Source organism: Microtus ochrogaster, unplaced genomic scaffold (genome assembly GCF_000317375.1).
Source record: "Microtus ochrogaster isolate Prairie Vole_2 unplaced genomic scaffold, MicOch1.0 UNK87, whole genome shotgun sequence".
Taxonomy (NCBI): domain Eukaryota; kingdom Metazoa; phylum Chordata; class Mammalia; order Rodentia; family Cricetidae; genus Microtus; species Microtus ochrogaster.
In genome coordinates, this window is record NW_004949185.1 from 948,681 (window position 1) to 958,892 (window position 10,212).

The 10,212-nt window shown below is 45.2% G+C and overlaps 1 protein-coding gene across 2 annotated transcripts; it reads right to left on the reverse strand.

Moving 5' to 3' along the window:
• Window positions 1-4,298: 4,298 nt before the first annotated feature.
• Window positions 4,299-9,736, reverse strand: LOC101995135 (H-2 class I histocompatibility antigen, L-D alpha chain-like). 2 transcript variants are annotated; one of them, XM_026777844.1, is made up of 8 exons: window positions 8,291-8,394; window positions 7,654-7,872; window positions 7,184-7,453; window positions 6,718-6,993; window positions 5,517-5,792; window positions 5,276-5,389; window positions 5,062-5,094; window positions 4,299-4,694 (listed from the first exon to the last, which is right to left on the reverse strand). In XM_026777844.1, the coding sequence occupies exons 2-8, from the start codon at window positions 7,724-7,726 to the stop codon at window positions 4,690-4,692; spliced, it is 1,047 nt and encodes a 348-aa protein (XP_026633645.1). In that variant the 5' UTR covers window positions 7,727-7,872; window positions 8,291-8,394; the 3' UTR covers window positions 4,299-4,689. The 2 variants fall into 2 exon arrangements, with proteins under 2 accessions (XP_026633645.1, XP_013210478.2); XM_013355024.2 differs by lacking the exon at window positions 4,299-4,694 and adding an exon at window positions 4,717-4,882 and having other exon boundaries at window positions 8,291-9,736.
• Window positions 9,737-10,212: the final 476 nt, after the last annotated feature.

Here is a 10,212-nt window from a genome sequence, read left to right on the forward strand (position 1 = left end):
GAGGAGGCGGAAATCCTCAATAAATAAATAAATTAAAAAAAGAAAAAAGAAAAAAAAATTCAGGAGAAACATAAAGTGAGTATTTCAGCAAGCTTCTATAAGTGAATAAAGACCAAATTAAAAATACAAATAAATAGTGTCATTGAAGTTCTGATAGACACAGGTACAGATATACCAATAATTTCATCAGAATTTTGACTCAAAATTGGCCTCTTCAAAATGTAAATGTTCAGTTTTTAGGAATAGGAACTTTATCTCAGGTAAAGCAGTGTGTGAGATGGGTTGAAGGTATAGGACTAGAAGGACGGAGATTATTAAAACCATATGTTTAAGATAGCAATGAATTTGTGGGGACATGATTTATTGCAGCAATGAAATACTCAGATTCACATTTCTCCAAACTTAGAAAAAAACCATAAATTAACATATGCTTTTGGGGGAAAATGTTACAAGATACTATAAAGAACAGTCACCAACCAAGAACAGGGCAGAAAAGCTGCTGATCTTTCAAAGGGACCAACAGTCCTACCTTTAAATTGGTTGACAGACAAACCTGATGGGTTCACTATACCTTTACAAGAAATTGACAAAGAAAAATTTTCCTTCACAGTACCTGCTTATAATTCTCAGCCTGCTAAGATATATTAAGGGAAAGTTCTCTCACAGAGACTTTTAAATAACCCTACCCTGTGCCAACCTTTTGTAATTCAGCCATTGGAGATGATACTTAAGCGATTTCCTGAACCTATCGTTTACCAAGACATGGACAACATTTTCTATTGGATTCACATGTAGATATTTTAGTAAGAATGCTTGAAGAAGTAAAGAAAATTTTGCCTTAATGAGGATTATAAATTTCTCCTGAAAAAATACAAAGGAGATTATATTGATTATTTAGGCTATAAAATAGGTTTACAAAAAATAGACCCAAAAGGTACAAATTAGGAACGATCAATTACAGACTCTAAATGACATCCAAAGATTGCTAGAAGACATTTCCTATCTATTGGGATAGGTCCTAGTGATGTGACTAATTTAAACAAAACCTTAGATGGTGACAAGGACTTAAATAGTCCCAGGGAATTATCAGCTGGAGCTGAGAGAGAATTGGCTTTTATTGAAGAGAAATAACATAAGGCACAAATGGATCCATGCTGATCAGATTCTTAGCTGCATTCTGGCCATATCACCCTCCAGTCAGAGGGAAGACAGCATCTTAGAATGTGTAATTTTACCACATAAACTGAGTAAAATATTAAAAATTTATGTGGAAAAGGTCTGTGTGTTAATTCTAAAAGGGAAAATGAGACTTGGTCAATTAGCAGGGAGAGACTCACTGGAAATTATATTACTTTTCATAATGATAAAATTGACAAATTATGAGAAGAAAGTGAACTCTGGCAAAGAGCTTGTAGTAATTTTTTTTTGAGAGATAAACAATAACTATCCCCAAAGCGAGAGAATTCGACTTATAAAAGAACTAATTGGATTCCTCCTCACATTGTATAGGAACCACCAATACCTGGAGCCCCCACATTCTACACTGATGGAAACAGTTCAGGACAGGCAGTTTACGCATCAGAACATTTAAGTAAAGTGCGGCAAAGCTTTCATGTTTCTGTCTAAAAGTCAGAATTTTGTGCTGTTCTCATGGTACTAAGAGATTTTTAAAGAACCGCTCCACATAGTTACTGAATTGTATTATGTAGAAAGAGTTGTGTTTTATATCAAAACCACTGAATCTATACCAGATGATACAGAATTGTTACAAGATACATCACGAATAGGAACCATCCCCTATATGTAACACACGATTCATCATGAATAGGAACCATCCCCTATACGTAACACACGATTCATCATGAATAGGAACCATCCCCTATATGTAACACACAGTTGATTCCATACCAGTCGACAATGTCCTCTAGTCAAGGTAATGCAGAAATCAACCAATCACTTATTGGAAATATACTGGAGGCCTCGGAAATCTGTAAAAAAAAAAAATCATGTCAATAGCAAAGATTCAAAAAAAGACTTTCCCATCATGTGGCAACAAGCCAAAGATATTTTAAGGAAATGTCCTACTTGTTCTTTATTTATCCAAACACCACTAACTGTAGGAAGTACCCCTAAGGGTAATCAAAGGAATGGAATCTGGCAGACGGATGTGTTCCATTTTGTAGTATCTGGAAAACTAAAATCTGTACACCACACCATTGATACCTATTCAGGTTTTCAATGGACAACTGTTTTGAGTTCAGAAAAGGTGACTTGGTAATCACACTATTTTTTTTTTTTTGGTTTTTCGAGACAGGGTTTCTCTGTGGCTTTGGAGCCTGTCCTGGCACTAGCTCTGTAGACCAGGCTGGTCTCAAACTCACAGAGATCCACCTGCCTCTGCCTCCCAAGTGCTGGGATTAAAGGCGTGCGCCACCATCGCCCGGCCGGTAATCACACTATTGCAAGAAATTATGGCCATCATGAGTTTACCTGCACAAATGAAGGCAGACAATGCTCCAGCATACGATTCTAATGAAATGAAACAGTTTTTGATTTATTATAATATAAAGCATATTACAGGCATACCACACAATACTACAGGCCAGGAAGCTATAGAATGGCCAAATAAAACTCTAAATGATATGTTGAATAAACATAAAGAGATGATAAATACTCCAAGAAGTTGATTGCATGATACTTTATTAACTTTGAACTCTATAAAGGCCAATGAGAGAGGAACAACAGCTGTGGTGAGAGACAGAATTAAATCAGATGATACACTTTAAAGACATACTGACTTTAGAGTGGAAACCAGGACATGTGTTATGTTGTGCAAGAGATTTTGCTTTTGTTTCCACAGGAGAAGAAAAGCTATGGATACCATCAAAATTGATGAAGATTTGATGTGAACAAGAGATACCTCTTAATTAGAAGAGATGATAGTTCATCAAGCAACTTGGCTCTTTAATCTGAACTAAACTATAAAAATAACAAGTGTTTTTCATTTGAACAGATATAAATTGCCAAATAAGAATTTCCCCAAAATTAGGGTCAGGGAAGGGTTTTGTTTCTGTCTTTTCAGGAGAATGAAGGTATCCAGCTGAAGAATCTGAAAACCACGGACAAATGAGTCATCTGAAGAGAAAGGACAAATCATCCAGAAAAATTGTCCAAGGACCAGAGTAAATTGGCAACTGGTATATCACATTCCCAACAGGGTAAATTTCATAAACCTTCCCAAATGTTTGCTTCTGCTGTTTTCTGCAGACATATAATGCAAATGCTCTTTTTTGTAGCCCCAGTTCAATTAAAGATCAAAGCTGGCTTTGCAGTTGGAGTGTGGCTCTCCTTCTCTAACGGAAGCATGCTTATTAAAGCGAAATTCAAAATCTCTGACTCATATCAGAAGAACCACCTGATATTTGACAGAAGAAAAAAATTTAAGGACATTTTATTGCCACTAATCTCATAATCCTTTCGCTATATATTGACTCTTTAACAACTTTTCTTGAGGTATAAATTTTATACAATATATATATACACACATATTAAACCTTTAATCATGATACTAATGGTCTTATAGAAAACTAAATAATTCTATAAAATCATTTCATCTACCTTTTTGTACACCATTTTGGGTTTGAGTCTCTATCACTTTTATGCAGTGGACCATGAGCACGCCTAACAGCGATCTCTGAAGTCTCCATAAGGAGGATGGGGCCCATGACAATGATTCCCCCAGGACTATGACAACACCACTCAGGTGAGAAACACCACCTAAAGATCAGTTTTGGACTATAAACTGCTCAGAAAAATTTCAAGTTCATCTCCTCAGCCCACAGTCTCCTGAGTGAAGGGGCCTAGTTGGACCTTGATAGGACAAGGGCAGAAAAGTCCTCCTACTGCTGTGACTCAGGGACCCGACAGGTACCACTCACAGGAACAAGAACAGGCCTAGTCCTCCATCAGACCAGAAGGGTAAGGAATAAACAGAGAAGACAAGGAAAGGGCCAGACGAGGCCAGAGCCCTGGTGACCTCTCACAGCAGCTCTGGCTGCTCACAATCCCGGGGACAGGACAAGACTCTGGCCGTTCCAGTGTCCCTGTGATCACAGACCTCAGCATGTGGTTGTAAGGATCCAAGAGAACAAAGCCAGGAAGGGACAGAGCTGAGGAGTGACCACGTCACTGGGGACGGAGTTCTAGCTGGACACAGTCCTGTCCTCACTCAGCTCCCACAGCCTCACCTTGTCTCATTGGATACCCACAGTATAATGAACACAGAGTCTGGGAGGGTCTCCATGCTGCCATTTATTTCCTCCAGGAACTCGAAGTATCACAATCCCTCAGTTTACCCACCAATCCACCCGTCAGATCAATGATGAGAACAATCAAGTTCACATTCAGATCCTTATTTCAGTGGGGGAAGTCAGGGCCTGCAGCTCAGGGCAGCAGGAGGTGGCAGGAGAGAGATGTCCCCATTTGCCTACGCTGGACCAGGGAGACTGAAGGAAACCCAGATGGGACAGAGACAATCTCCTGGTGTGCAGGGGTGGGCTGGGTTCCATCTTTCTTCACAATAATTCTATTGGATCCCATGGAAATTCAGACAATGTTGCTGAATGAGAACAGAACATCACAGGAGACACCTGAACACATCGGTCGTTCTGTCAGGCTGTGCAGCTGTCTTCATGCTACAGAACAAGAGTCATGAACAATTATTGTGAAGACAACATCCCAACAACCCGCCATTCACTAAAAGGTGATTCTGGGAGGCCCTGAAACCCAATCATGTCTACTCTGCCCCTCCCGATATCAGCTCTCAGAGTGTTACCATTACAGTCTTGGAAGGACACATCAGAGCTCTGGGCGCTGTCCCTGTCTAGGATAAATATATATACACATATGCTTTATATACGTTTGCTTTCATAGGAAAGCAAAAACAGGAACCACAGAAAATTTTAATGGAAGGGCTATTGTGGGCAACGAGATTACCAGAGATCTCCCAAACTATAGCTTGACCCCAAGGGCCTCAGGGACAATCCTGCCCACCACTCTTACCTGGAGCTGGAGCATAGTTCCCTCCTATTCCACCTGTGAGAAGAAAAGCTGTGAGAGACCAGAGAAGTTCCTGACCCTAGGAAGCTTCCAGAACTGACAGCAGACCCAGGGTAGAGACAGCAGCAATGAGGGGTGTGGATGTGTTTCCCATTAATGAGGTCGAGCACACTTCTTGAAGGGGCTGAGAGAGAACTCAGACCCTGCCCTTTCCTACCTGGGTTTCTCCTCCTCTTCCTCACAACAGCCACCACAGCTCCAATGATCACAGCTCCAAGGAGAACCAGACCAGCAATGACTGCCATGATGGGGACCATGGACTGAGGAGGCTCTGGGAAAGGAAGAACAGGGAGGGAAGGTGAGGATCATGACCCCAGTTCTCACCCCTGACCCTGCTCAGGGTCCGCAGAAGGCTCCAGCTTTCCCTGACCCCAGCTCTGCACCCACTCCCTCCTTACCCCATCTCAGGGTCAGGGACTCAGGCAGCCCCTCATGGTGCACATGGCATGTGTATTTGTGCTCCTCCCCAGAAGGCACCACCAGAGATGCCCACTTCTGGAAGGTTCCATCTCCAGAAGGTCTGGTCTCCACCAGCTCCATATCCTGAGTCTGTTCCTCCTCCTCCCTCTGCCAGCTCAGGGTGATGTCAGCAGGATAGAAGTCCATGGCCCAGCACCTCAGGGTGACATCACCTTTAGATCCAGGATGATGGGTCACGTGTGCCTTTGGGGGGTCTGTGTGGAAGATTTAAGAAATCCCACAATTAACAAGGTAAACTGAAACCTGTAAAGACAAGATAAATCTATGATCACACTAAACTATGTTTCTGTGTGAGCACTTCTGTCATCACACTAGTGACCTGCAGGTAGAGCTGGTCCCCTCATCACAGAACTGTTCAGTTTCCTGGGGACCCAGAAGCTAAGAGGGAATCCACATGAGCCAGCAGGTCAGCATGGTCTTTCTTATGCATAAGTCATGCAGGAAAAGGATGAAGGAATGGAAAATAATTAATTTATATATGTGATTAAATTCATATCAAAATAAGAAATTAGGGGCATGCACTACATGACGGTGCCACCACTGAGGCACAGCCACTGTGGCCATCTTGCTGTCCAGCCTTACCTGTCCATCTGAGTGGGCACCCGGCCGCCCACAATGCTAGCTTAGTTTATGCCCCAAAATAATTACACGGAAACTGTATTCTTTTAAACACCGCTTGGCCCATTACATCTAGCCTTTTCCCGGCTAACTCTCACACCTGGACTAGCCCATTTCTAATATCCATGTAGCTCATGAGCCGGCTTACCAGAAATGATCTTAACCTGCATCTGCCTGGAGTGGGGGAACCATGGCGACTCACTGACTCAGCTTCTTTCTCCCAGCCCTCTGTTCTGTTTTCTCCACCCACCTAAGGGTTGGCCTATCAAGGGGCCTAGGCAGTTTCTTTATTCCTTAACCAATGAAATCAACAGATTGATATATGACACTCCCACATCATCACCAAAGTGAGCCATAGAAACGTGGTGAACCTCTGACATTCAGCCAGAGAAAATGACTCCACAATCATTGGAACCTCTGGGAGACAAAGATACTAGGTATTGTCACCCAGGATCCCTGGAAGTGGAGGGCAGAGGGAGGAGTTGCCCGCGACCCCTGCACCTGTGCGCAGCAGTGTGTCCTTCCCGTTCTCCAGGTATCTGCGCAGAGACTGCACGCACTCGCCCTCCAGGTAGGCCCTGCTGATCTCCCCAGCACCAGCCTGCTCCCACTTGCTCAGAGTGATCTGTGCTGCTGTGTCCGCAGCCGTCCACGTCGTCAGGTCGTCGTTCAGGGCGATGTAATCGTGGCCGTCGTAGGCGAATTGTTTATAACCCCGGAGGAGGCGCCCATCGGACCCCATGTCACAGCCATACATCTCCTGGATGGTGTGAGAGCCTGCGGGGACCGCGCGGTCAGCCCCGCCCACCTGTCCCGCCCCCTCACCTTCGCCCCGCCCACCCGAGGACTCTAAACTGAAAGTGAAACATGGTCGGGTCTCTCCAGAACCTCGTTCCTGGGACCCTGGCCACTCCAGGCCGTGCTTAGGGACGTGGAGGTGTCGTGACCTCCGACCGCGGTCACTCACCGCCCTCGCTCTGGTTGTAGTAGCCAAGCAGGGTCCTCAGGTTCCCTCGGAAAGCCTGCTCGCGGTTCTTGGTTCTTTGTGTGCTCCTCTCCCAATACTCCGGCCCCTCCTGCTCCATCCATGGCGCGCGGGGCTCCTTCCTTGGAGTCTCCGCGTCGCTGTCGAAGCGCACGAACTGCTTGTCGTCCACATAGCCGACTTCCACATATCTGGGCTCCCGGAGGCCGGGCCGGGACACGATGGTGTAGAAATACCGCATGGAGTGCGAACCTGGGGGAATCGCGCGGTGAGACCCCGACCCTGCTCCCGGGATCCCGGGCTGGAGCGAGGGAGGGGAGCAGGGCGCGGGGCTCGGGGCGCGGGTGGGGAAGGGGCGGGAGGGTCCGGCTGGGCCACGTGGGGACGCGGCTTCCCCGGTGCCGCCCCCGCCCTCCCCGCAGAGCCCGTTTCCCTCCCGACCCCGCACTCACCCGCGCGGGTCTGGGTCGGGGCCAGGGCGGCCGCCAGCAGCAGGAGCAGCGTGCGCGGCGCCATCGCCCCCATCTCAGATCTCGGGCGTCTCCTGAGTTCTGCGGACTCCGTGGACTTTATAACAGGTGATCTGGGCTACGCTGGTTGTTTCTCCGGATTCTCTCCACCCAATGGAGATTAGAACACCTCAGTTGTCAACAGTGTCTGGGGAAAAGGAGCTGACACCATAGGAGCCTGTCATGATATGCTAAATAGAAACAGACCACCCAAAGGAAGTTGTTCGCTTCCAACCGTTATCACCGCCAGTGTAGGACTCAGCCATCCATAAGATTAGTGGAGGCTTAAATCTCAGTAGTTTACCCTGAAGCAACACATGGGGGCTTTTACATATGGGACTTGGTCTCCTTGTTGGTTTTTTTGGGTTTGTGGATCTGGGCATAACATTTGGGGGCTCGTCACGGATCCCCCAAGTGCACCGGAACTACCACCTGTAGAGTTTTCAACAGGTCGGTAAATTATCTGTGTTTTGTTTCATGTCTCATGTCTGTGTCTCATGTCTTTCTGTCAGCGGGCCCAGGAAGTGTAAGAGCTTGTTGATGACTAGGCAGAAGCAGGAAAAGATCACAGGCAGGCTACCTGAGGAGAGGTCCCCAGGGTCCTCTGGTTTCTGTAGAGAGTCTGGCGGGATGCTCCTGGTGTATCAGTTCTGTCTAGAGACATGCAGGCTGTGCTTCTCAGTTCTGTAGAGAGACATGGGGGGATGCTCTCAATGTCTTGGTTCTCTAGATGGACGGGCTGGTTGCACTGGCAAAACAGCTTGAGGCTGTCGTCTTTGGTTTGTTTGGCACCAAGAGGATTTGCCTGTCCATTGTCCTGTGTGTCTGCGTGTTGTTGTGTTTTGTCCTGACTTAGACTGACATTGACGTGGGACAGATTCAAATTGTGACTTCTTTGGCCTTGAGATTGGGATCACTAACAGGACTTTAGAGATAGGGCCATAAGCATAGGGGTATATTTTCTTAAAAGGGATTAAGACAAATAACCTCTACCCGCTGCCTTAAGCATTTCATGAAAAGCAGTCAGCCTTGGCCTGTAGTGCAGGGGAACATGGGCAGATTCTCCATACAAGCAGGAGGCTGCGGGGGCAGCATGCTTGTATGAATGGGTGGCTGGGCTATGTAGCCTTGTTGTTACAATGTAGCAAGGCTGCCAGCCACAGCTGTAGGGAGTGGATGTACCTTAATAGTTTCAAATAGTTTCAAACACTGAACAGAGAATCTGGGTTAATTGCTGTGGCTGGAGAGGTTAATCCCCCCCCCCATACCACCCTGCTCCCTCCCATGCTGGTGGATGAGTTCTCTCCACCTGGCCTGGGGCCTGCTTGCCTCAACTTCTGGCCAAACCTGACCAAGGTTTGCCTTCACTGGTCAGGGACTCCGGCTCCAGGTTTTAAGCTGCAGTGGCCATGTTGTCACACTGTAGCCAGACTTCCCTCCACCGGAGCTGCTTTGGTCATTCAGATCCAATGTATTATAAATATCTATCATCATTTAGAGAAGCCGGTTACACATTATTATTCCTTAGGGTATGGAAAAAAACTACAGTTAGTCTCAAATGTTTCACACTGATTTTATGTGATGTAAAGTTATTTTGTTACAGTATATGCATGTTTCTGTTCTTGTTTAAAATATTGTAGCCATACAATCTATTATGTACCACTGAGGGAAACCACAAGAAAGATTTTGGTAAGAGATTTTGTGTTGTCTGGAAAGCGAGGGAGAAAGCAGGAGACTGAAAGAATGAAGAGAGGGGAATGGATTGAAGGTTTATAAAAAGTTACAGAAGGTCAGGAGGGGATGCGAGCTATGTTTGTGTGGTTTCTCATACCTGCAAATACTGAATGTGCTTGTTTTGTTGAAAAGTTTGTCTCTGTAGGTTTTCTTGCAAGCATGGAGCTGAGACAGAAATGGTTTGGCTATTTTCGCTGTCTCTGCCACCCATCACCGCTGTGGCCACATTTATGGGCCTGACTTCAGAGTTTATCACTGAACTCTAGTTACTGAATTTGGGTTAGCAGAAATTCAGATAATTTTTTGGTATAGATAATGTTAAAACTGTCTTGTTTATGTGAACATTCTGTAGCTTCAGATTTATAAGTTTATTTTTTCAGATACGCTCAAAAATCTGTTACGATAAAAAAAACTAGTTAAAAGTTAATTAGTGACACTGGGAATTGATAACTCAAAACCTATGCATGGGTAATTTTAAAGAAACCATAAGGTATGATTCCATTTTAAATTTTGGATTGCCATTTTGCTAAAGTTAAAAAAAATATGGATGCCACATAATTTCACCACCATCTTGATTAAAGGTGACCACATGGAGTGGGTCTAACAAATCTCCAAGATAGTTTGGATTGGGATGACTCATGTCCCACTCTAAAAACATGGTTTAAAAAATACATATATAGCCGGGCGGTGGTGGCGCACGCCTTTAATCCCAGCACTCGGGAGGCAGAGGCAGGCGGATCTCTGTGAGTTCGAGACCAGCCTGGTCTA

Bases quoted from the DNA above. Each gene is read 5' to 3' on its own strand.
- LOC101995135 (XM_013355024.2), bottom strand. From the start codon at position 7,726: ATGGGGGCGATGGCGCCGCGCACGCTGCTCCTGCTGCTGGCGGCCGCC. The intron at 5,793-6,717 runs GTGCAGGGGTCG...TCTTCCACACAG, and splicing joins GGACACACTGCTGCGCACAG to ACCCCCCAAAGGCACACGTG. The intron at 4,883-5,061 runs GTAAGAGTGGTG...TATTTATCCTAG, and splicing joins GAACTATGCTCCAGCTCCAG to ACAGGGACAGCGCCCAGAGC.